The 27,901-nt window shown below is 42.2% G+C and overlaps 1 protein-coding gene across 2 annotated transcripts; it reads right to left on the reverse strand.

The window, feature by feature from the left end:
• Window positions 1–244: 244 nt before the first annotated feature.
• Window positions 245–27,901, reverse strand: BBS10 (Bardet-Biedl syndrome 10). Of its 2 annotated transcripts, XM_075342479.1 has the most exons (3): window positions 27,857–27,900; window positions 15,057–15,259; window positions 245–2,227 (listed from the first exon to the last, which is right to left on the reverse strand). In XM_075342479.1, the coding sequence occupies exons 1-3, from the start codon at window positions 27,872–27,874 to the stop codon at window positions 406–408; spliced, it is 2,043 nt and encodes a 680-aa protein (XP_075198594.1). In that variant the 5' UTR covers window positions 27,875–27,900; the 3' UTR covers window positions 245–405. The 2 variants fall into 2 exon arrangements, with proteins under 2 accessions (XP_075198594.1, XP_075198595.1); XM_075342480.1 differs by lacking the exon at window positions 15,057–15,259 and having other exon boundaries at window positions 27,857–27,901.

Consider the following 27,901-nt stretch of genomic DNA (forward strand, 5'->3'; position numbering starts at 1 on the left):
TATTTGTACTAAATACAAGGGACTACATAAAAACAAACAAACGTTTGTTGGATCCCCACCGATCTGATATTGATGACATATCCAAAATTTAGGGCATCAATATATAAAGACTGGAAAACCCCTTTAACTGCTACATCCCAAAATCTGTGCTGAGACTAATGATGGAACTTGTATTATAACCAACCTGGTCGTGTGTTTTGATACAAACAGCAGAGAACAAGATAACCACCGATACCAAGCAAGAAAATATGAAGTTGACATTTAGTTTCCCTCCTAGATTATGAAACATATCTTCCAGAAACAATTGATTTTATAGTTTACAAGTTCATTTTACAGTATGAGGTAGTAGATATCTCATAAGCTTAGTTATGAGGAAAACTGGGTGCATAAAAACATCCATAATGGTCAATGATCCTCCATCAACATGTCCTGATCAGTTTCATCACTTGGAGCACTTGGGCTCCTTTTAACACGAACAATCAAGTCTATAGTGACAAGTTGACTAATGCATTGGACCACAGAAGCTAGCAATTGGTACTTACAGGAAACAGGTTCAAGACCTGTCTCTGCTATGTTAAGTGTATCTATGTGTTTCATTTTTTGAGTACACTGTAAATAATTTAATGGTAAATGGACGTGTCCTGTCTTTGCTTTGTAGAACTGCCTGGGAATACATAGAAAAGCATTTCCGAACAATGTACATATAGATGCCAGTTCTGCATCCTGGCATGTCTTGGCAAACTTGTGGAGATAATCTTTCAGCAAAAGTTCAAAAACACCAGTGCTGGGAAAAACTAGTCCAATATTTGCAAATGGTACTGTACCTGTTAAATCAGTAATATTACTAGAGTCGCCGTGGTTTATAAATGGCTCTTGATCCGGTTTTCTTATCTCATTGATTGTGTCCCCACATCTGTAGGATGGACTTAAGTTTGCTGAACAAGAAGCACTTGCCAAATTCTTTTCCTCTGACATTGTGAGGACTATGTGCATGGCCCGGTCAGTATTTTCTAGATGGCATTTGACGCCAACTGAGTCATTCTGGCAGCCCTTACAAGTCCCACTTTGTTCTTTAGTGAGAATGGCTCTTTCTGGAAAATAGCGGTCCGCATGATTTGGTGGCTGTTCCTGAATGGCAGTAAAAGGATGGAATAACTGTGTTAGCATTTTAAAAGCACCATGAAAGGAAGAAACAAGCTGCTCAATCAAACCTTTCACAGGGCCACATAACACAAGGCTGTGTGGCCTAAAGGGCAATGAACTCTGGAAAACAAGCTGCACATACTTCTTACAACCAATAACAATGGGTTTACAACTTGCTATTGGAAACGTTTCAGTCTGAAGGTGTTCATTGAGTGGTCCAGACATTTTGGATGCTCCAGTGATCATGCAAAGTAGATCAATCTCCTCTGATGGCAAACATTCTACTATAGATATTCCACTTAGTTTGGCATAATAAAGTACAATCTCATGTTGCTTCACACTTGAAAATATGACCTTGACTTCTTTGTGTTGTAACTGTCTCAGAACACTTTCGATTCTTCGATTTAAGAATAGTTGGGACTGTTGTAGTTGATGACTTGATGAAACCAAGAAACCTATATCTGTATCTGAGAGAGACTGGTTGAGCTGCTCTGTCACAATTAGCGCTCTTACTTCCCCCTCTGCTGGACAGTATACAGAAAATGTCCGGTGAAGCAGTAAGCCAGGCAATATCCTGGAATCAGCTACCGGAAGGCCAGATACTTCTGTGAGAAGCTCATAGAAATGTGTGTTCACTAAACTGACCACACTGGGAATGTCATCAATGTGCAGAAAACATCTGAAAAGGAATTCACAGGCAAGTTTACTAATGAACTCTCGGAGGTTGCATCCAATTCTTCCACTGAAATATGTATCTAATATTTGCTGTACGGATACTCTGCATAAAGTAATATTTCCTTCCATGTGTTTGAAAACTGACAAAAAGTATGGACTCAGGTGTGTGGCTATAATGTGATCCAGAACTCTACTGTGGAAGGTCAAAAGTAAATTGCTTAATCTTCTTAATGCGTGACCTTGTCTTTGATATTGGTTCTTCAGTGTTGTCTTCCCAGATAAAAGCAGATCTTCATTTTTATTAGCTGTTGCCTGGAGCTCTCGGAGGACAGCACATAGGAGAAGAACAAAGGATTTCACACCATCACCAGTAATACTGTAATGCCTGGAGGCAGAGTTCACGATCATTCTAGAGAAAAACAAAATAAGACTGAAGATTAACTTCAATGGTAGATCATTTATTTATGTAGTGACTACATAACCGGTATTAAGCTCATTTTTAAAAGGTTTATTGAGAGACAAATATCATCTTAATGTCATAAGATATCTGTTTCTCCACACATACTGATCAGCCAAACATTAAAACACAGGTAAAGTGACTAAAATTCATCATATCGTGACAACAGCATTTATCTAAGGTTCAGATATATCAGGGAGCAAGTGAACAGTCAGTTCTTAAAAATGAAATGGCGGGGGTAGGAAAGTGAGAAAGTGTAAGGATAGTGGCAACCCTGACAAGCCCAAATGTACATCGGATAGATGGCTGAATTCGAAGGTCACCAAAACTTCAGGTCTTGGTTATTCCTAGGATGCAGTGGTTTGCGTTTGCAAAAAGTGGTAAAAAATTAAGGCTACTTTCACACTGCGTTTTGCCTTACGTTTAGTGCTCTCGTCGGGGCATCCGTCCAAACCGCCCCTCCCCACCCCGCACAGTGTGTTTCAGACGCATGCGCCGACAGGGCCATTGACTGTAATGGTGCAGACTCCGGTGTCCTCTGTTTTGTACTATTTTCGGGCACATAAGTCTTCTGCAGGCGGACACCCGAACGTAGTCGACTACGTTTTGGTGTACGCCTGCAGAAAACGTATATGCTCGAAAATGGTACAAATCAGAGCACACACTAACGTAGTGTGAGCCATTACAGTCGGTTTTACAGTCGGTTTACAGTTTTGCAGCCGGCCCGCTATGATAAAGGGACACAGGAGCAATATACCCATGAGACAACCACTCTCAGCTTACCATATCATGGAGGGGGTGGTTGCTGGTATTAAACATGCATACAAATGAGGTCTGCATAGGGTGTCAGTCACACAGACATCTATGTTGGCTATAATAGAAGGGTATGGAGTCCAAAGCTAAAAGAACCAACATCACATATGAAAGAATCAAAATTGAACTATAGAACAATGGAAGAAGGTGGCCTACCCTGGCCTGGTGTGTTATATAACATCATGTGGACAGCCAAGGGAAGAGCTGTATCTGAGAGACACTGATTGATCTGCTCTGTCACAATTAGCGCTCTTACTGCCCTCTCTACTACAGTATACAGAAAATGTCACATATACTATTAAGTATTGAGTGTTATTTAACACCATGTGGACAGCCGAGGTAACAGATGTATCTGAGAGACATTGATTGATACACTACAGAAAGAAGGCAAGCTGATGAAGGCAGAATGATGCTCTTGGCAATTCCTGCATCTTAGGAGTAAGCTTCTTTTGCATATTATTTCAAATATGGTGTCTACCTTATCATCGGGTCAGGCAGGAGCCAACAGAGGGAACAACGCCTACTGCTGCTGTCTCTCTCTTCCATCCTGTGCTGTTAAAGTGGACTTATGACTATGAGTAAAAAACATTTTTTATTTACAAATAAAGAACAACATTATAATTGTGTGTTTATTTGTTTTAGATACTGACTTTCAAAGCAGTCAGTATCTATCTAAAGTTGTTTATGTAATTTTTAATGGAAGCGTGCTGCCATCTTGTGGATAGCACGGCATTGATCCTTCGCTGAAGTAACTGAGGATCACTGCACCCTTAGGGTATGTGCCCACTATCCGGACATGCTGCATCCAGGAAAAATAATAATAATAAAATTATATATAAAACTTTGAATCACCCCTCTTTTCATCTTTATCCCCATCACAACATTTGATATAACTGTACATCATGATCAGGCAGGAGGTACAGTTATGTCATGGCAGTAATGTGGGCACGTAAGCTGTACTCACAAGATCGCCGTCCGGGAGCTCAGCTTAAGTGATAGCCAAGCTCCAGCTGTCACAGCCAAGGGCAATGCTCACACTGCCCCCAACTGTTTAACACCTAAATGACAAGATTGAAGCATTTAGAAATCTTGAGTGGGATGGGGCTCCCTCTCCTACCCAATCAGCACCCCTACAATTACATTGCGGCCTTCTCATAGTAGTCATGGTAACCAGAGGTCTAGCTTTGCCAGCCATGGTAATCTTTTATACATGCAAAGAGTATAACACTAACAGGTGTGATGCATTGCAATGCATCACATCAGTGATCACAGAAATAAAAGTTAAAGTCCCACTGAGAGACTAAGTAAAAAAGTAAATAATTTAAAAAGTCACAAACCAACAAAAAAATTATGAAAAACAATTATGCCAATAAATCCATATCGTTATGTAAAAAGAAAAATAAAAAAGACCACAAATTTGGTATTGCTGTGTCTAGAACGACCTGAAGTATGAAACTGTCTCTCTAACCCCTTCAAATAAACACCGTAAATAAAAAAAAAAAAAAAAAAAAAAAAAAAAGGGATATGGCAAAAACTATGTTTTTTCATCGTACCGCTGAAAAAAAAAGTGGAATAAAACACAATAAGTAGTTGAATGTAAATAAAAATGGTATGGCTGAATACGTCATCTTGACCTGAAGAAAACAAGCTGCCATAAAGCTCCGTCAGGGGAGAAAAAGAAAAAAAGGTATGGGTCTTAAAATATAGTTATGCAAAATCAATTCTTGTTTTCTATAAAATAGTTTTAGAAGCGGCAAAATATATAAAAAAAATTATCTAAATGTGGTACTACTGCATTCGTACTGACCCAAAGCTAAAGCTGTCTTATCAATTTTACCACATGGTGAACGGCACAAAAAACCCCAAAAAATCCCTGAATTGCTGGGTTTTTGTTCATTCTCCCTCCCAAAAATAGGAAGAAAAAGCAATAAAAAAAAGTTTATGTGCCCAAAAATGGCACCAATAAAAACGCCAACTCCTCCCGCAAAAAACAATGACTCAATTGGCTGAAATATAGAAAAATTATAACTGTCAAAATATGATGATGCAAAAACTTTGTCAAAAAAAATAAATAAATAAAAATAAGTGATTAGTAAGCAAACATAAAAAAGCTCTCTGGTATTGCCTGTAATCACATTGCCTAAAATCACATTTTAGGCTGTGTTCCTACGCTGCATTTTTGCATGCGGTTTTTCTTGCAGATTTTCATCACTACTGCAAAGAAAACTGCATGCCAGCAAATTAAGCCTATGAGAATCCTGAATTGCTGTGATCATGTTGCAGATTTTTTCCTTGCAGATTTTGGTGCATAAAAAATCTGCAGCATGTCAATTCTTTCTGCGTTTTTTTTGTTGCGTCTGATCTAATCCACTGCAGTGGTGAAACTTCAGCACTGTAGTGGATTATATCTGTCAGTCCTGCATGCACAGCACTGACAGTTCGCCTATCACAACATGCAGCTGGCATGGTGTGTGAGGCAATCCGTAGCGCAGTAACCTTGGGTCGTCACGCTCTGTATATGGCGGCCGCAAACTTCTAAGAAAATCTATTCCAAGAGTAAAATAACAGTCCTTCCATCCAAAGTCTAGCTGTGTGGCTAAGCAGTACTGTACAGCCATTTATTGCGTATTGCCACGTTCAGCAGAAAAGGTGTGATGAATTTTGATATCATTTTTACCATTTCCTAGTGTGAAAATGTAAAATCTGGGGCTAAAATAACATGTTCGTGGTAAAAATGTAATTAGTTGCTTCACCATCCAATGGTATAAAGGCACGTGACACATCTGTGGTGTCAATATGATCACTGCAACCCTACATGACTTCATTGATGATGTTCTTGCATCTCAGATGCTCTGCCAATGTGACATTTCACACGCAAACAATAAATGAAAAATACACATTATAATATAGCTATGCTTCCCTTTTGAGCTTTGCACTTTCCCTGAAAAGTAGTTCACGATTAAATGTAGGGTATTGGTATACTCAGGAGAAATTGCACAACAAACGGTATGTCCATTTTTTCTATAAAAATTAAAACCTTGGGGCTAAAACTAAAATTTAGTTGTAAAAATGTAATTATTTTTTCTTCACCACCAAATGGTATAAAATTATGTGAAGCACGAGTGGTGTCAACATGCTCACTGCACCCCTAGATGAATTTATTGAGGGGTGTAGTTTGTAAAGTGGGGGGTCTTTGCATGTCAAGTGCCTTTCCGCCATCTATTCCAGCCGGCGCTCCTTCCCTTCCGAGCCCTGCCGTGCACCCAAACAGAGGTTCTCTACTACATATGTCAAGAGACATTGCATAACAAATTTTGGGGTCCATATCTTCCTGTTAGCTTTGTGAAAATAAAAAGTTAAGGGTCAAAGCCACATTTTTGTAGGAAAGATGTATTTTTTAAATTTCACAGCTCAATGTTATAAAATTCTGTGAAGCAACTTCAGGTTCCATTGTCTATGCACATCAGGGACTCTACAAACTATCTATTCCAACCAATTACCGTATACAGTATATGCTACAAAAGTCAAATTGGTGCTCCTTCCGGAAAGCCCTGCTTTGTGATCAAACAGTAGTTTTCCACCATATATGGCACATCAGTGTACTCAGGAGAAATTACACAACAAATTGTAAGTTCCATTTTCTCCTGTTACTATTGTGAAAATAAAAAAATTTGAGACCCATGCAACACTTTTGGGCAGAAAATTAAAATCTTCATTTTTTTTCCTTCCACTTTGCTTTAATTCCTGTGAAGAACCTAAAAGGTTAATAAACTTTCTTGAATGTGGTTTTGAGCACTTTTAGGGGTGCCATTTTTAAAATGGTGTCACTTTTGTTTTTTCTGTCACATAGGCCCCTTAAAGTCACTTCAAATGTGATGTGCTCACTAAAAAAATTGGTGTTGAAAGTTTTGTAGGAAAATTAAAAATTGCTGATAAATTTTTATCCATTGTAAAGGGGGCTTTACACGCTAAGATATCGTTAATGTTTTATCATCGGGGTCACTTCGTTAATGACGCACATCCGGCGTCATTAACGGTATCGCAGCGTGTAACACTTACCAGCGACCTTAAACGTCCTCCAAAGTGGTGAAAATCGTTCACCACGGAGAGGTCGTCCTAAAACCAAATATTGTTAATGGTTGTTTATAGATGTTGTTCGTCGTTCCTGCGGCAGCACACATCGCTGTGTGTGACACTGCAGGAGCAGGGAACCTCACCTTACCTGCGGCCGCCGGCAATGAGGAAGGAAGGTGGTGGGCGGGATGTTATGTCCCGCTCATCTCCGCCCCTCCGCTTTGATTGACCAGCCGCTTAGTGACGTCGCGGTGATGCCGAACGCACCTCCCCCTTGAGGGAGGGTTTGTTCGGCAGTCACAGCGCCGCCGCCAACCAGGTAAGTGCGTGTGACGCTGCCGTAGCGATAATGTTCGCTGCGGCAGCGAGCACACGATATCGCATGCACAACAGGGGCGAGTGCTTTTGCATACGATATCGCTAGCAATTCCTAGAAATATCTTAGCGTGTAAAGCCCGCTTAACTCTCTTAACTAAAAAATTATGTTTCAAAAATGGTGCTGATGTAAAGTAGACATTTGGTTGTTATTTATTATCTATTTTGTGTGATATACCGTATTTTTCGGATTATAAAACGCACTTTTCCTCCCAAAAATTTGGGTGGAAAATGAGGGGTGCATCTTAAAATCCGAATGTAGATTACCAGGGGTGGTGGAGAGGGGTCACAGGAGGCAGGGGCAATGCTGTGCTGCTATGTGCGTCTCTGTACAGCGGGCGGCGCTGCTCTGTACAGCTCTGAACGGCGGCCGCTCTATGCAGCAGCTCTGTATGGTGGCCAGCGGCGCTGCTCACTACGGTGGGTGGTGAGGTACGGGCAATTCTGAACATGCCAGTGTTAAGGACTTCAAATAATGGTGAGCACAGTCCGCTTGTGCGCAGATGGAGCTCTAGGCTCAAGATCTCATCTGCGCATGCGCCGCCTCCGGGAGCAGTTTCTCTGAAGCCCTCACCACCGACATCTTCAGAATGGCCCGTGCCTCACTGCCCGCAGCACGGAACAGAGCCAGGACAGAGCGGAACAGAGCCAGGACAGAGCAGCGGCAGGACAGAGCAGCGGCAGGACAGAGCAGCGGCAGGACAGAGCAGCGGCAGGACAGAGCAGCGGCAGGACAGAGCAGCGGCAGGACAGAGCAGAGCTGCCTGCAGCCCCAGGACAGCAGTAAGACACCACCGGATTATAAAACAGACCCCATTTGGGATTTTTTTACCTTTTTTTTTTCTCTGAATTTGGGGTGTGTCTTATAATCCAGTGCGTCTTATAAAACGAAAAATACAGTAACTATCTGGTTTTAAGGCATTAAAAAAAAACAAAGTTTGCAATTTGCAAAATTTTCATATTTTTTGTCAAATTTTCCATATTTTTATGAAGAAACGCAAATCATATTGACCAAAATTTACCACTCTGTCAAGAAAAAAATAAACAATCTCAAAATCACTGGGATCCGTTGAAGCGTTCCAGAGTTATAACCTCATACGGATACTGCTTGGAATAGTAAAATCTGGAATAATCAGGAAGGTGGAAACAGGCTGGGGAGTAAAGGGTTACAAAGAAAAATACACATGTGGCATCTGCACATCTGTAAATGTTCGTCTATCATAACATAAAATGAGTTAACCTGATTGGTAAACGCTGTGATGGAAAAATAAATAAAAAAAGCCAGAATTTCAATTTTTGAACCACCGAATCACAGCAAAAATATGCAAAAAGAAGAGATCAAAGCCAAAATGGTATCAATAAAAACGATAGCTCAGGGTGCAAAAAAACAAACTCATCAACCGAAAAATGAAAATGTGGTGAATCTTTGAAGATTATCACAAAAGCAATTTTATTTATATTTTTTAATTTATTTTTGCCACTAGGCAATTTGCGATCACCCTTATTGTACTGACCTGGAAAATCATATTGTCAGGTAATTTTTCTGTATAATGAACGCTGTCAAAACAAAACCAAAAAAACAAATTGTGAAATTGCACTTTTTTCACCATTATGCCGCTCCTGCAATTTTTTTTCCCCCATTTTCCAGTACATCACATGATAAAATGGATGGTGTCAATTAAAAGTACAGCTTAAAAAACAAGCCCTCACTCAGCTATATTGATGGAAAAAAAAAAAAAAAAAAAAAAAGTTATGGTTCTTGGAAGAAAAGGAGCAAATAACAAAAATGCAAAAAAAAAACAAAACTGAAAATCGCTATGCCAGCAAAGGGTTAAAGGGCTTGCTAAATTTCCCGAGGAGGCAAGGACTGAGCATCAATGAGATCGGACTGACATTTTCTGCCTGAAGAATTTCGTTTGATTCATTTTGCAGATTAGGAATCAAATCATTCATGTTTTTGAAACCAAATGTATTGGCCAGTTATATAAAAAAAATAATAAATAAAAGAACATAAAATTAGAGTTAGGTCAGGGATCACTCTTTTCTATCCACTTTGACAGGAGTCAAGATTGAACCTTCAATTATTCACGTAATAACTTCAATCTAAAGTTTTGTGGGCATGAAGTCAGTGACCAGACTATTAATTTCACTAACATATTGCCATCTTACAGTTGATGAAAATAAACTACCTATCAACCTAGTAACTAAGTTGTTATAGCCAAGCATTCACCGTTATGATCGATGTCAATTGACACAGCCGAAAAGTTTGCCGATAGAAACACAACAGTTTAGCTGCACTACAACAAATTACAGCCCACTCCCTAGTTCAAATGCTACTCTTCTCACAATGCAAAGCATCAGATCAGGCTTTACATGAGCCAAGAAGGAAAGCTTGAAGGTTTAGATTTTGGAGCTTTTAGATCTTGTAGCTCTGGGCTATAATACATTCTGAAAATTAAAGATGTTGTCCTCTACTGATCAGGAGAATGGGGGTTCAGGAGAAATAGTGTGGAGCCACATGCTCTTTACCGTTCTAAACACAAAGAGTTCTTTTTGTCCCCCCCCCCCGTTTTCTGGGTTGTTCTTAGCAGCAGGACCTCCAGAGAACATACACGTATCATCTATCCTATGGATAAGTGATACATGATTTATTAATGGACAACTCCTTTAATGGTCTTATCCAAGAGTGAAAATTCCCTTCAAAGCATATATTCAGTGATTTGCTTGAAAATCTCTTTGGATGTGGACCTCAGTGTGCAATTGTATTTTCTAGTCTGTGAATAAAATACATGTGATCTATGGTGTTTCTATGCTTCTTGGACATGAGTTGTTGAAGTCCTTTACTTCCTCCTTGATGAAACAGACAAAGTAGCTCTACATATAGATAATAAATAAAAAAATATATAAATATCTCAAATACAGTATATCACAAAAGTGAATACACCCCTCACATTTTTGTAAAATATTGTATCATTACTTTTCATGGGACAACACTGAAGATAAGACAGTTTGATACAGTGTAAAGTGGTCAGTGTACAGCTTGTATAACAGTATAAACTTGGTGTGCCCTTTAAATAACTCCACACACAGCCATTAATGTCTAAACTTTTAGCAACAAAAGTGAGTACACCCCTAAGTGAAAACGGCCAAATTGTGCCCAAAGTGTGAATATTTTTTGTAGCCTCTGTTAGTTTCAAGCACTGCCTTAACTCTCTTGGGCATGGAGTTCACTAGAGCCTCACAGGAGCCACTGGACGCCTCTTCCACCCTAAATGACGACATCACAGAGCTGTTGGATGTTAGAGACCTTGTGCTCTTCCACCTTCTGTTTGAGGATGCCCCACAGATGCTTAATAGGGTTCAGGTCTGGAGACATGATTTACCATTAGTGTCATACGGTGTTCGTCTTTGCACTTGTTGGGTGTCATGGCAGCTTCGGACTCTATTCACACCGTAGGATCAGACAAGCAACCTGAGGTCGCTTAGTTGCTCAGCCTGACTACGGCGTTGACTGTTTTAGCTTCACTGCTCTCCAGTTCAGCAGGGGTTAATTCCTGCTGGCTTTGTGAAATGTTACTAGGAGCTCAGACTGCTATAACCTATCACAGCCGCCTTCACTCTTTATAAAAGGTACAGTATCCGGTTGCGCCTCGCTGAATATAGCTCAGCGTTGTTTCACCTATATCGGTCCTTATTGTAGTGATCCAGAGCCTGGTGACCTGTGGTGTGCTTTCTTGTGTGGTGTGGAAATATCCCTCTTGATAGTTATTTCCTCCCTGTGTTTTATTTCTTCTTGGGCACTTGTTTTCTCTCTCCTTTGCCTGATTGCAGTATGCATGTGTTTTGGTTTTCCCGTCTGTGGAATTTGTTGGGTTGCTTCTCCACTCTTGGCCCACTCCTGGGGCGGGGGAGAGGGGGTGTCAGTTTAGTGTTTGAACAAGAGTTAGGCCCTGTGCGCACTTACCGGATTTTGCCACGGATTTTTCGCGGATTTGCTGCATGTTTCGCTGCAGAAAATGTTCATAACATCTCTGCAGTGAATCACCAGCAAATCCTATGGAGAAAAAAAATCCTGTGCGCACTGGGCGGAATTTGACAGCTGCATGTTTTGCTGCGGGAATCCCGCAGCAAAAACAAGTGCATGTCACTTCTTTTCCGCACATCGCTGCGGGATTTCACTCCATTGACTCCAATGTTAATCATGAAATCCCGCAGGGAATAACGCAGGCAGCAAATTCTGTGCGGTTCACTGCGTTTTCCTGCGTTATTCCCTGCGGTATTTCGCGGTTTACCTCCGGTAATGTACATCGCCTGTCTGCGGTTTTGCAGGGAAGTGATGTCATTACAGGAAGAGGAAGCGGAGCAGAGAGTAAACACAAACACATCACAGACACACACAGACATAGATCACAGACACAGACACATAGAACACACATAGAAAGAAAACGGACATATAGAAAACAAAGAACGTGGGCTCCGCTGTATATTTACCGTCCAGCCGAGGTAAGCACACAGCGGCGGCCCGGTATTCTCAGGCTGGGGAGGGAGAGGGGCAGGGTTAATGTCCCCCGCCTCACTCCCACCTCCCACAGCCGAGAATATCAGCCGCAGCTGCCCCGGGACTGTCGCATGCATTATGCGGCAGTACCGGAGTGTCCCCGGCTCTTCCTGCCGCCATGTAGCAGTGGCGGTCAGGGTAAAATAACAAGGGGTTAATGGTGGTGGATCACCGCCATTAACCCCAGGCTTGATCATGGCAGCGTCTATGTGACAGCTGAAATGATCAACCCGTAAGTAAAGTGACTAAAACACAGACACCGAAAAATCCTTTATTTTAAATAAAACCAACAAGCCTCGTTCACCATTTTATTAACCCCTCCCGCAACAAAACTCCGGCGTAATCCACAGCTCCGACATAATCCACAGCTCCGGCTCCGGCGTCCTGCACTGCTGACATCCAGCCGCGACTGTCACAGACACAGGCTGAATGCAGCAGACAGCAGAGGTAATTACCAGCAGAGTATCGCAGCTACAAAGATTGCACCTCAGTCGACAATCTATCGCATCATCAAGAACTTCAAGGAGAGAGCTTCCATTGTTGCCAAAAAGGCTCCAGGGCGCCCAAGAAGGACCAGCAAACGCCAGGACCGTATCTTAAAACGGTTTCAGCAGTGGGATCGGACTACCAGCAGTGCCGAGCTAGCTCAGCAATGGCAGCAGGCTGGTGTGAGTGCTTCTGCACGCACTGTGAGGCGGAGACTCTTTGAACAAGGCCTGGTTTCAAGGAGGGCAGCAAAGAAGCCACTTCTCTCCAGAAAAAGCATCAGGGACCGACTGATATTCTGCAAAAGGTACAGGGAGTGGACTGCTGAGGACTGGGGTAAAGTCATTTTCTCAGATGAATCCCCTTTTCGATTGTTTGGGACATCTGGAAAACAGCTTATTAGGAGAAGAAGAGGTGAGCGCTACCACCAGTCTTGTCTCATGCTAACTGTTAAGCATCCTGAAACGATTCATGTGGGGGGTTGCTTTTCAGCCAAGGGAATCGTCTCACTCACAGTCTTGCCTAAAAACACAGCCATGAATAAAGAATGGTACCTGAATGTCCTCCAAGAGCAACTTCTCCCAACTGTCCAAGAGCAGTTTGGCGCCCAACAATGCCTTTTCCAGCATGATGGAGCACCTTGCCATAAAACAAAGGTGATCACTAAATGGCTCATGGAACAAAATAGAGATTTTGGGTCCATGGCCTGGAAACTCCCCAGATCTTAATTCCATTGAGAATTTGTGGGCAATCATCAAGAAACGGGTGGACAAACAAAAACCAAAAAATTCAGGCAAAATGCAAGCATTGCTTATGCAAGAATGGACAGCTATCAGTCAGGATTTGGTCCAGAAGTTGATTGAGAGCATGCCAGGGAGAATTGTAGAGGTCCTGAAGAAGAAGGGTCAACACTGCAAATATTGACTTGCTGCATTAACTCATTCTGTCAATATAACCTTTTGGTACTTATAATATGATTGCAATTATATTTCTGTATGTGATGTAAACATCAGACAAACACAATTAAAAACCAGAGGGCAACAGATCATGTGAAAATATAATTTTGGTGTCATTCTCAAAACTTTTGGCCATGACTGTAGAGATCGCGCGGAAGAATCCGCAGGAATAATTGACATGCAGTTTCAGGGTATTGGCAATCTTTTTATAGCCTAGGCCAGTGATGGCGAACTTATGACACGCGTGCCAGACAGGGCACGCAGAGCCCTCTCTGTCGGCACACGCGCTGTCTCCTCATCCTGCCGCTTTGAACTGCTAGTGCAATCGCGCTGGCAGTTCAAAGTTGTGCTCGAGCGGAGGAGAAATCTCTTCTCGCTTTGACACTCCTCTCCAAGGCCGCAGGCCTGTTGCCTAGGAGACATCGGGAGCGTCAGTAAGCAGCGCCGGCGTAATGACGTCTTGTGACCGCGTGGGGACTGAGGGCCCAGCGACGCGCAGCGGGAGTCGAAAGGTGAGTATGCATTTTTTTTATTTTAAAACTGTGTGCGGCTGTGCCATGCTGGGGGTACAGGCCAGGATGGGAGAAACTGCCAGGATGGGCAAAACTGCCAGGATGGGGGTACAAGTCAGGATGGGGGAAAGTGCCAGGCTGAGGGTACAGGCCAGGATGGGGGAAAATGCCAGGCTGAGGGTACAGGCCAGGATGGAGGAAACTGCCAGGATGGGGGGAACTGACAGGAGGCGGGGGGGGATTGACAGGATGGGGGGGTGGGGGAACTGACAGGATGGGGGGGGGGAACTGACAGGATGGGGGGGAAACTGACAGGATTGGGGGGGGGGAACTGACAGGATTGGGGGGGGGGAACTGACAGGATTGGGGGGGGGAACTGACAGGATGGGGGGAGGGCGAACTGACAGGATGGGGGGAGGGCGAACTGACAGGATGGGGGGAAACTGCCAGGATGGGGTACATTTACCAGGATAGGGTACATTTACCGGCATGAGGTACAGTTACCAGGATGAGGTACATTTACCAGGATGGGGCCAGGATAGAGACAAATATACCAGAATGTAGGAAATATTTATCAGGATGGGGGACAAGTTTACCAGGAAGTGGCCAAGAAAAGGGGACATAACTATGCAATGAAGGGGGAGGGGAGCAACTCGTTTATCTTCATGGGATTTTGAGATGTTTGTAGATTTCAGGGTGAAACCTGATTGCATTCTATGCTAAAATCTGTCTGTGTGTCGAATATTCTGCATTTTTTTCCATAAACATCAGTCCAACTGCTGGGTTGAATTGATGAAAATGCTGAACTACTCCTGCTAAACCGTGGGTAGAAGGGTGCTCAGAATAGTCAGCCCTCAATCACCTTTTTAGCATCTGATGTAAAAAACATTCTCTTCAAAACTATCCATTGCTTTTTGAGCCTAGTTCCCCAAAAGTATCTTTGCTTACCTGATACAGATTTGGGAGATGACAGACTCCCTTGAAATACACAAAGTATGCCTAAGTACCTTGCAACAGGATGATCCAATAAAAGGCTCTCCAGTATTCTTCGTCCATCTTTGGTAATGAGAATTTCACCTGTGGATTTAATGAATAAAACTTGTCCTCCTTCAGGACCAAAGCAGCCACGAAGAATATTCTCTAATGACTCCGCCACCTGCAGGATTTTACTAATGTCTAGGTGTTCTGTATGTCTTTGCATTTGTGCTGCCTTTAAAAAGAAAAGAAAAAAAGAATGTACTTGAGTCTACAAAGATCATTTTATCATGATGTCCTAAGTAATAAAACGCTGATTGTAGGATATAAGGAAGCAGATTAGAACACTAATTTTGAGTTATACACCCCCATATGTTAGACCTATCCAAATCTCTATTTTGAGATCCGTTTCTGTCAATTTTCATGTGTAAAATGATCCACTATACAGCAAAAGGGCTCTATTAACTATAACAGGGTCTGTGTAGTTCCTTTGTCTGCTTTTTTTTTTTTTTTTAAGTTCTCCATACTACTCTTTTTGTTCTGTTCAAAAACTACAAAGAAAAGAGAAACCAGAACTTGTTACCGTCAGTCCGGTTCTTCTGCTTCAGGTTGCATCCTTTTTTTTCTGTCTGACATAAGATGTTCCTTCATAGAGTGCAGGAGTATGGAGAGGGCGCAGGAGCTGCCAGCTATGTTATACAGCCAGCATCTGCTGCTGAAAGAAGCAACCGGAACCAACTCCAATTGCTGCTGTTTAACACCTTAAATTCCGCTATGAATCCTGACAGCAGCATTAATGAGCACAATGCTGCCTATCGTCCATTGCCTTCCCTCCAAAACATGATCACAGGGTTCTAATGGGTTGCAGAAGACCACATGGCTGCCATTTTGGCACTCCTGTAAACCCAGGTCAGAATCAATATTTTTGCTGTGTACTTCAAAAGGTTTTTTATTTTAAAAAAAGCCTACAAGTCTGAATCATACACTGAATCTAACCCCTTAAATGAGTTCTCCGAGAAGAACATAAGAAGGAATGACTGGTATAACTCAAACTGCCTGGTGACGTGTCAGTACAGGCTGCAGACTGAAGACATATAGTTTCCAAGACCTTTGTGTTAACTCACAAGAGCTGTATCACACATACCTCAGTCTAGCTGTCATATGTAAAGAAATGTATCTCTTTCTCACTGAGAACAACAGGGTTATCTCCAAGCTCATTCTCCTCAATGTTTATCTGTTTTCCAGTTGGGCACAGTCAGTCTCCGTGCACTGCTTTAAAGCTGTCAGATTGACAGTGGAGGGGGATGTAGCAGAAGATCTCCTCGCCAAGCATAACATGAGTTAAAATATTTCTCCACACAATCGAGACAGCAGCTGATTGAGGTATATGATACAGCTCTCGTGAGATGAAACACGTGACTACGATGAGCTGCAGTTTAAATTATATAAGGGACGATATTTTCTCTCATTCTCGGAGAACTCCTTTAAACCCTTCATGACCTATGACGTATCGGTACATCATAGGTTGTGTGTGTCACTTTAATGCGGGCTCGTGTGTCGAATCCGCATGCTTCCCTGCATGTTTTAGTTGATCTGATCAGTCGACATGTGCTGCTAACAGGCGCGGGTGGATCAGAGATCCACCTGCTCTTGCTGACCTGTTAAATCCAGCTGTCAATCTTTGACAGCGGGATTTAACAAGAATCAGCGTGGAGCGCGTCATTCCCCTGCCGCCATTGACAGCCATATGACATCATCACGGAATACCGATAGATTCCCACAACAGCTGGGGGTCATCTGACGACCTCTGTCATGTCATGACGTAGTTCTAGTGAATGCCAGCATTCACAAGAGATCGATCGCTTCTGCTGTTCAGATCGGTGCTTAGTCACCGCTCTGTACAGCAGAAATGCTGGAGTGTATGAGCTTCAAGTCCATAAGGGGACTAGTGAAAACAAGAAGGGTAAAAAAGTTTTAAAAAAATATTTATCACAAAAGTACAACCATTTTCCAACACTGAAAATAAAACAATGAAATAAAAAAAGATACACATATTTGGTATTCCCAAGCTCAGGAATCAAAATAAAACTAAATTAATTTAATCACTAAAGGGCAAAATGAAAAAAAAAAAAAATCAAAACTACAGAATTAATGTACATTTTTTTTGGTTGCCACAACATTTGCAACATCGTATCTATACCAAAATAGTATAATTAAAATCTCAGTTCAGGACAGAAAAAAATAAGCCTTCACACAGGCCCAGATCCCAAAAAATGTGAATGCAGAGAGTCTCGAAAAATGGCAATAAAAGGGTAATTTATTTATTTATTTTTATTATTATTTATTTTATTTTTACAAATTTCAGACTTTTTTTTCTCCCACTTAAAATCAAAACTTTACATGTTTGGTAGCTCTAAACTCGTACTGACTTGGGGAATCATACTGCCAGGTAAGTTTTACCATAAAGTGAACATGGTAAATAAAAAACAATCATGAAAATGGGCGGCACGGTGGCTCAGTGGTTAGCACTGCAGTCTTGCAGCGCTGGGGTCCTGGGTTCAAATCCCACCAAGGACACCATCTGGAAGGAGTTTGTATGTTCTCCCCGTGTTTGTGTGGGTTTCCTCCGGGTACTCCGGTTTCCTCCCACACTCCAAAGACATACAAATAGGGACTCTAGATTGTGAGCCCCAATGGGGACAGTGTTGCCAATGTATGTAAAGCGCTGTGGAATTAACAGCGCTATATACATGAATAAATATTATTATTATTATATATTTTTTGCAATTTCCCCGCACTTACATTTTTTTCTTGTTTTCCAGTATATTATGGCTCTTTGAAGAAAGGAAGGAAAAAATGAAAAATGGAAAATTGCCGGGTGGTGAAGGAGTCAATGAGCTATCACATAATAAGTTAGGGACCCACGCAGAGGTTTGCCGTGATGTGGCACTAGGCTTCATACAGTCTGATCAGAATGTTAAACTAAGAACCTCATGTTCAGGTATATACATTTTTATACCTGCGGGCAATGGATTAAAGTGTGATTTTGGGATGTGCAGTTCATGTCTATATCTACAGCTATATCTCCCTATTACATACATGTATGGGACTGCAGGTGTGACTGTGTGTGGAGAGGACTCTGGAGCTGAGCGCTCTCCACACGCTGCAGATATTGGCTATATTAAATAGTCGGCATCTGCCTGTAACACCAGCGCGGCGGGGGACAAGCTGCGGCTGTTAACCATTTAAATGCCCGCTGTCAATTTCTGAGAGCGGCATTTAAATGGAACGTGAGCCGTTGCACACTCTTACCAATTCCCATCAGCGCCCTGTAATGCAATCATTTTTTTTTTATTTTTAATAAACTTCTGAATCTGTAGCAACACTTAAATAAAAAAAATAAAAACCTTACAAATATGAAATTGCAGTAATGGGCCAGAACTAGGTTACCAGGTCATTTTTACAGGATGATGAACACTGTAAAAACCATACCCCAATAAAACTATTGTTTTCATTTTTTTCTTTTTCACCATTTCACTTCCAGCATTTTGTAAGGTAAAATTTAATAATGTTAGTCAAAATAAAACTTATCCCGAAAAGTCCCGATGTGACAGTCAGCAGAAAAAAGGTTATTTCCTCCCATTAGCTGGACTTTCAAGACGGTAGCCACATGGCTTCAAAATGCTATTAACCCCATATCTGCAGGAGAATAAAGTTGTTTGGGGTTTTTTTTACATGATAGGGTCCTTATGAAACCATTCCCAATAATTCCAATTTTTGAACTTTCATTTTTTTTCTCCTCTTCTTTCAAAACTCATAACTTTTTATATTCCTCACTGCAGCCTTGGGCTTACATTCAAAGTGGCACGGCCAGTGTGACTTTAGTCACCGCACAGTACACAGTGGCTGTGACCGCGCTCCGGCACTGACTGACAGGCCGGCTCTGTACTGTTACACGGCTCAGCCAGCTGTCAGTCACTGCCGGGTGGTTACAGCCGCTGCTCACTGTGTATTGAAAAAAAAGCAAAGACCGAGTAAAGCGGATCTCATATTGGTGGGAGTATACATAAACCCCATAGGATACATACAAAGACTTGTGAACAATAAGGGGTATTTATCATGTTTATGGAGTAAAACCACATTTGTGAAAAAGTATACAATTTTTATTATTACAAAAAATATAGAAATATCGGAATCACATGTGATAAGTTAATAGACATACATAGTTAAAATCCAATTAGATGAGACAGAGAAAGAAAAAGGTCCCAGGGAGGGAGACAGACTACCCCTTAGCTAAAACGGGGAAGAAAATAGTATTTCTATATCCCAGGGGGGGCATATAAGTAACCAAAAGATATCAATAGTATATCCTCTGGGCTAATAGAGTGATGGAATACCCGTACATTAAACAGTAACCAGCAGGATAGGGTCCAAATCAGGGCCTAAGTACACTAGTGGGTAACACCCCCAGAAAATATATAACATGATCTCAAATAGAGAATAAAAATCATACAATGGTGGGGAAATTGGCACCTGAGTCTGGCAGCCTCACATGTGGACCAGGTCCCGACACGTGTTTCGCGTGTGCTTCAACGGGAGACCGTGACCAGCAGTGTGCCGGCGGTGTATAAATAGAGACAAGGGGCGGGGACTCACTGCAGTAATCACCGCTGTGTCTGGACTCAGCTGAGTGCGCGTGTCCCTCCGATAACCAGCACTCGATAAGGAATAGGAAAAAGCGGATGCCAAGACTTGAGGCACAAAATAATTATAGTCAATACAGAGGAACACTAATAATAAAATGGTCATAGTGAGGTAGAATAAAACAAAGAGGAATACCTCTATATGCCCAAATAGATGGAGATAATGTTAAAATCGGAAAGTCCCTAATCTACACCCGTTGGGGGATGGCCATACAAAGCAAGCCAAAAAGGGGGGGGGTCAAAAATAGCCATAGTTCACCCAAAGCAGGGGGATGTATAAAATGGTACTAATCAAAAACAGAAAGAAAAGTGTGTGTTATAGGAAGGGTGAAAATGAAAGCCTCTCATTTAGCCCATTGGGGGCAACTATCCCAAGCCGAAAAATCCACTGGGCTTCTCGTTGTGACAGTCTGTTCATAAGGTCGCTCCCACGTATGCCCATGTGTATCTTATCGATTCCACACACCACTAAGCTAGATGGATCACAATTATGCTTAAGCTTAAAGTGGCGTGGTAATGTCTTCAGGTACTCAATAGACTCCCCCTCAGCTGCTGCCGCAATGTCACGTACATGTTCACGTGTTCTCCTGCGGAGTTCACGTGAAGTTAGTCCGATATATATTAGTCCACACCGAAACACGTGTCGGGACCGGGTCCACACGTGAGGCTGCCAGACTCCCCTCTTGGGTGCTATCCACCACAGGTAGGTCCTTCAGGTGCCAATTTCCCCACCATTGTATGATTTTTATTCTCTATTTGAGATCATGTTATATATTTTCTGGGGGTGTTACACACTAGTGTACTTAGGCCCTGATTTGGACCCTATCCTGTTCATTACTGTTTAATATAGGGTATTCCATCACTCTATTAGCCCAGAGGATATACTATTGATATCTTTTGGTTACTTATACGCCCCCCCCTGGGATATAGAAATGCTATTTTCTTCCCCGTTTTAGCTAAGGGGTAGTCTGTCTCCCTCCTTGGGACTTTTTCTTTCTCTGTCTCATCTAATTGGATTTTAACTATGTATGTCTAACTGTTATCACATGTGATTCCGATATTTGTATATTTTTTGTAATAATAAAAATTGTATACTTTTTCACAAATGTGGTACAGTGGTTTTACTCCATAAACATGATAAATGCCCCTTATTGTTCACAAGTCTTTGTATTTCACTGTGTATTGAGCGGTGACTGAAGCCGTGTCAGCTGCACCTCTATTACTGAAAGCCAGAGGCTGCAGGGAGGAATAAAGATCATTTCCTCCCAGTAGCTGAGCTTTCAGTGTAGCAATCGCATGGCATCAGAATGCTACTAACCTGCCGATTAGCTCCATACATGCAGGTTAATTGCCGTTTTTTTATGATGTCAGGTTCCCTTTAATGTATTTGTTTTCCACATTAGTTCTATTTCTGTGTTGCTAAAATGTAACAAATAAATAATATTCAAAACCAAGGTGTGAACAGAATCTTACAAAAATTATTATTTCTGATAAGCCATAAATTCCTACTAGTTCATTCTCTTGTTGCGCTGTACAATGTAGATTAATACTTCTTTTTAAGCCTTAAACTTAACCCTATAAGGATGTACGGTAATAAGATAGGGTTGTCTGGCTGGTAAACTAAATGTGGAGCAGTGTGTCATAAGGAGCACATTACAAGGAGAGGTCATTGCTTCCTCTGCAAGAGCAGACCACTAGAGCAGCCTGAACTGGATCCGAGGGCATAGAGCAGATGATTCTAAAGCCAACGCTTGTTGACTTGTTTAAAGGCTAGACAATCCCTTTAAGGCCTTTTTTACATGTCCGTGTTTTCAGTATGTGACGTCCGTTTTCACACGTAGACCCATTAAAATCAATGGGTCTGCGCTCATTATGCTCATGAATATACACTGCACCACAAACCCGGAAGCTGCAGCCGCTGGAGACAGGTAAGTATAAAAGTTCATGCTGTCCGTGTGCTGTGCGGATGTCACACAAAAAGAACATGGGCAGCACACGCTAAACACACGGAGAAACGCACACACATATGCACCTACACCACAGGCTGGATGTGTGAAAGAGGCCTCAGGGAGGGTTGAGACAGCCATATTTCATGGTTTCGTAAACAGAGCGCAATACACGGACTGAACACAGGACCCCTCACCCGAACGGAAGAGTGAATATTGGCCTATGAGGCTCTAAGTTTAGGTGGAGATCACTCTGTGCATCATGCTCTGTATATGCACTGTGAAATCTGAACCCGGCCTTAGGGTGAAGCAGTGTTTTAACTGAATTTGTTCCAAATGTTTTTCTATTGACACAGCCATGTGAAGTGTTAGCTTTTGTGGAGCATTCTACCATTCTTGTTACATTTTATTACGGTATTCTCTGCGAACTATAACAGACTTGCCAAAAATGTGGGAAACAAACTCATACACAAATAAAATAAGAAGCTTCACAGACCTTCATCAGGGCCCTGTGCAACATGGACCATTCTCATCCAATGTCTGCAGCTGGCACTTCTGTCATACACATTGGGGCTGATGGACGGATGCTAGGAGCACTTTATGGGAGTATTATATATTATGGACAGGTGTTACAAGCTTTTTATGACATTATTGTATATTATGGATGGGTGTTATGAGCACTGAACAGCAGTATTGTATATTATGGATGAGTGAGCACTGTATGGCAGTATTGTATATTATGGACGGGTGAGCACTGTATGGCAGTATTGTATATTATGGACGGGTGAGCACTGTATGGCAGTATTGTATATTATGGACGGGTGAGCACTGTATGGCAGTATTGTATATTATGGATGGGTGAGCACTGTATAGCAGTATTGTATATTATGGATGGGTGAGCACTGTATAGCAGTATTGTATATTATGGAAGGGTGAGCACTGTATGGCAGTATATATTATGGACGGGTGAGCACTGTATGGCAGTATATATTATGGACGGGTGAGCACTGTATGGCAGTATATATTATGGACGGGTGAGCACTGTATGGCAGTATATATTATGGACGGGTGAGCACTGTATGGCAGTAGATATTATGGACGGGTGAACACAAGAGGAGGAAGGGCACTACCCGTGGGATCTCCAGGTATACAGAGAACTGGACCAATTAGAGAAAGAGGAAAGGAGTATACCAAACAAGGGATCACCACATTAATAAACGATCAAGGAGTTAATTTTATTGCACACAAAAAACCAGAAGTCCGCACCGGAAGTGTGGCACACACAAAAGGTAATAAAAACACTTAAAAAGCCCATGGCATTAAACCAATCACATTGGGAAACAATATATATAGTATAGTGTATATAACAAATGATTATACAAATACAATATGCGTAACCTCTCCTTAATGCGACAAACATATATTATAGACAATAACTACACATTGCATTGCTACAACAATGGTCCTGAGTGATGGATCAGTTGGATATACCGCAGATAATAATACAGTTTACAACACTACATGCAATTTGGAAAAGGCCCAGGCCTCCAAATATCCAGAAGGTGTAAATGAAGATGCTAAATAAACATCAGGCTGCGGTATTAACTCTTAGTATGACTGGCTACACAGTTCTTACTATATGGGGACAGCGTAACCAAAAACCAGTGTAGCCCAGAAGATCAGGGCAGTTTATCTACACCAAGCCTTCAGGGTCCCTTAGGTCTATACTCACTATCGGTGAGATGCCAGAAAAATACCAAGAAGCATGCAAATGGAAGTCGCATAAGGAGAGGGTTTCCCATGGGATAACCCCACGCGTATCGCCACCTCTAAGGGTGGCTTCCTCAGGGGAAAGGAGAAAGCTATGTGCCGCTTCGGTATGTGCCCTATATATACAAGAAATTCATTAGGACTCACCAGTGCCGCAGCTGGAGAATCTCATATGTTTGCCGCGTTCTAATGGCGGCCGCCATCTTGCCTGGGTCATGTGGCAGACAGATACACGCCCACAGCTCATACTGCGCATGCGTTGGTCGTAAACAAGTAGCGCTTTATCAAACATACCACTGTATGTCCCTAAGCATGTCGTTTAAATGATATGCACTCTAACAGCACCTGGAAACTGTAATTTGATGATCGATTCAATATGTACACTTATATACAGCGCTGGCTGTCTATTTTACATCACGTGATAAAGAAGGGGAGGAACGACCTCATCCCATACTGCGCATGCGCAAATGTTCAAAATACCGACAGATTATAACCCCATACAAAGTGCAGCATTACAGGTATTAAATATTGACGTGCAGTATCAAAGCTCCCCCCATGTATATCAATGGGTGCACGCATTCATGTGAAAAAAGGGAAAACACAGTAAATATCGCCGAAAACGCACTTTATAATACAATCTGCACTTAGGTAGGAGAGAGGTAGAGATGCTAACGCAAGGCTTTTTAGCCTCTATATTCATATGGGGGGCAGCAACAATACCCCAATTCCATATCTAACCCCAAGTACAGAACAGGACGGAACAGAACAATAGCAAGTCTGCACATAAACATAAAATTCGTTTGACCAATATGTGATCAGTAGTATGGATGTCCAATGGTCAGAGTATGATCACAATTATATTTATTTGGTTAGTGCGAACAAGGTTCGTCCTAATACGCTGTTTCCAGCAAGTGCTGTGCATACGTGGAACTCATCATCAGATGATACAAGGTATTGCCCCTGTGGGGACATGCTCATACAGAAAGGACCACATGTCAAAACCCACCAGGGTGACATACGGTCCCAACCAATGTATAAGCACAAGCAGAAAATATAATACAATCTGTACTTAGGTAGGAGAAAGGTAGAGATGCTAGCACAAGGCTTTTTAACCTCTTTATTCGTATGGGGGACAGCAACAATCCCCCAATTCAATATCCAACCCTAGGTACAAAACAAATCCAGGTTTATACCAAACCGATCAGGATGAACAGAGAACAGGACAATAACAAGTCTGCACATAAAAATGATGTTCGTTTGACCAATATGTGATCAGTAGTATGGATGTCCAATGGTCAGATTATAATCACAATTATATTTATTTGGTTAGTGCGAACAAGGTTCGTCCTAATACGCTGTTTCCAGCAAGTACTGTACAAATATGGGACTCATCATCATTAGATGATACAAGATATTGCCCCTGTGGGGACATGCTCATACACAAAGGACCACATGTCAAAACCCACCAGGGTGACATACGGTCCCAACCAATGTATAAGCACTGTTCATCCTGATATTATGGACGGGTGAGCACTGTATGGCAGTATATTATGGACGGGTGAGCACTGTATGGCAGTATATATTATGGACGGGTGAGCACTGTATGGCAGTATATATTATGGACGGGTGAGCACTGTATGGCAGTATATATTATGGACGGGTGAGCACTGTATGGCAGTATATATTATGGACGGGTGAGCACTGTATGGCAGTATATATTATGGACGGGTGAGCACTGTATGGCAGTATATATTATGGACGGGTGAGCACTGTATGGCAGTATATATTATGGACGGGTGAGCACTGTATGGCAGTATATATTATGGACGGGTGAGCACTGTATGGCAGTATATATTATGGACGGGTGAGCACTGTATGGCAGTATATATTATGGACGGGTGAGCACTGTATGGCAGTAGATATTATGGACGGGTGAGCACTGTATGGCAGTAGATATTATGGACGGGTGAGCACTGTATGGCAGTATATATTATGGACGGGTGAGCACTGTATGGCAGTATATATTATGGACGGGTGAGCACTGTATGGCAGTATATATTATGGACGGGTGAGCACTGTATGGCAGTATATATTATGGACGGGGAGCACTGTATGGCAGTATATATTATGGACGGGTGAGCACTGTATGGCAGTATATATTATGGACGGGTGAGCACTGTATGGCAGTGTATATTATGGACGGGTGAGCACTGTATGGCAGTATATATTATGGACGGGTGAGCACTGTATGGCAGTATATATTATGGACGGGTGAGCACTGTATGGCAGTATATATTATGGACGGGTGAGCACTGTATGGCAGTATATATTATGGACGGGTGAGCACTGTATGGCAGTATATATTATGGACGGGTGAGCACTGTATGGCAGTATATATTATGGACGGGTGAGCACTGTATGGCAGTATATATTATGGACGGGGAGCACTGTATGGCAGTATATATTATGGACGGGTGAGCACTGTATGGCAGTATATATTATGGACGGGTGAGCACTGTATGGCAGTGTATATTATGGACGGGTGAGCACTGTATGGCAGTATATATTATGGACGGGTGAGCACTGTATGGCAGTATATATTATGGACGGGTGAGCACTGTATGGCAGTATATATTATGGACGGGTGAGCACTGTATGGCAGTATATATTATGGACGGGTGAGCACTGTATGGCAGTATATATTATGGACGGGTGAGCACTGTATGGCAGTATATATTATGGACGGGTGAGCACTGTATGGCAGTAGATATTATGGACGGGTGAGCACTGTATGGCAGTAGATATTATGGACGGGTGAGCACTGTATGGCAGTATATATTATGGACGGGTGAGCACTGTATGGCAGTATATATTATGGACGGGTGAGCACTGTATGGCAGTATATATTATGGACGGGTGAGCACTGTATGGCAGTATATATTATGGACGGGGAGCACTGTATGGCAGTATATATTATGGACGGGTGAGCACTGTATGGCAGTATATATTATGGACGGGTGAGCACTGTATATTATGGACGGGTGAGCACTGTATGGCAGTATATATTATGGACGGGTGAGCACTGTATGGCAGTATATATTATGGACGGGTGAGCACTGTATGGCAGTATATATTATGGACGGGTGAGCACTGTATGGCAGTATATATTATGGACGGGTGAGCACTGTATGGCAGTATATATTATGGACGGGTGAGCACTGTATGGCAGTATATATTATGGACGGGGAGCACTGTATGGCAGTATATATTATGGACGGGTGAGCACTGTATGGCAGTATATATTATGGACGGGTGAGCACTGTATGGCGGTGTATATTATGGACGGGTGAGCACTGTATGGCAGTATATATTATGGACGGGTGAGCACTGTATGGCAGTATATATTATGGACGGGTGAGCACTGTATGGCAGTATATATTATGGACGGGTGAGCACTGTATGGCAGTATATATTATGGACGGGTGAGCACTGTATGGCAGTATATATTATGGACGGGTGAGCACTGTATGGCAGTATATATTATGGACGGGTGAGCACTGTATGGCAGTATATATTATGGACGGGTGAGCACTGTATGGCAGTATATATTATGGACGGGTGAGCACTGTATGGCAGTATATATTATGGACGGGTGAGCACTGTATGGCAGTATATATTATGGACGGGTGAGCACTGTATGGCAGTATATATTATGGATGGGTGAGCACTGTATGGTAGTATATATTATGGACGGGTGAGCACTGTATGGCAGTATATATTATGGACGGGTGAGCACTGTATGGCAGTATATATTATGGACGGGTGAGCACTGTATGGCAGTATATATTATGGACGGGTGAGCACTGTATGGCAGTATATATTATGGACGGGTGAGCACTGTATGGCAGTATATATTATGGACGGGTGAGCACTGTATGGCAGTATATATTATGGATGGGTGAGCACTGTATGGTAGTATATATTATGGACGGGTGAGCACTGTATGGCAGTATATATTATGGACGGGTGAGCACTGTATGGCAGTATATATTATGGACGGGTGAGCACTGTATGGCAGTATATATTATGGACGGGTGAGCACTGTATGGCAGTCTTAACCTGCAGAATCTGGAAAAAGTCATCCGTACACTCCATCAGCACAGAAGGTTACCACAAAAGCGGGCCATTCCCTTTCCCCACATAGCAAAAGGAGGGTTGATTGGCAGAGCTGTCCACGCCACTGCATGTATGACCCATGGAATGGCATTAAGCTGTCCAACGCCACTGCCAGTAATAAATGAGGAACTTTTTTCTTTCGGCAGTGTAATAGTTAATAACAGAGACATAGGTAACGGCAATGCACACAACACGTAGAAAACGTCTATTAGAAATACAAGGTATAGTACTACCTACCTCCTCAGCCATTATCATCCGGAGTGCGGGCCTCTCGCCTCTTCC

The sequence above is a fragment of the Anomaloglossus baeobatrachus genome, chromosome 4, assembly GCF_048569485.1.
Source record: "Anomaloglossus baeobatrachus isolate aAnoBae1 chromosome 4, aAnoBae1.hap1, whole genome shotgun sequence".
In the NCBI taxonomy this organism is placed as follows: Eukaryota; Metazoa; Chordata; class Amphibia; order Anura; family Aromobatidae; genus Anomaloglossus; species Anomaloglossus baeobatrachus.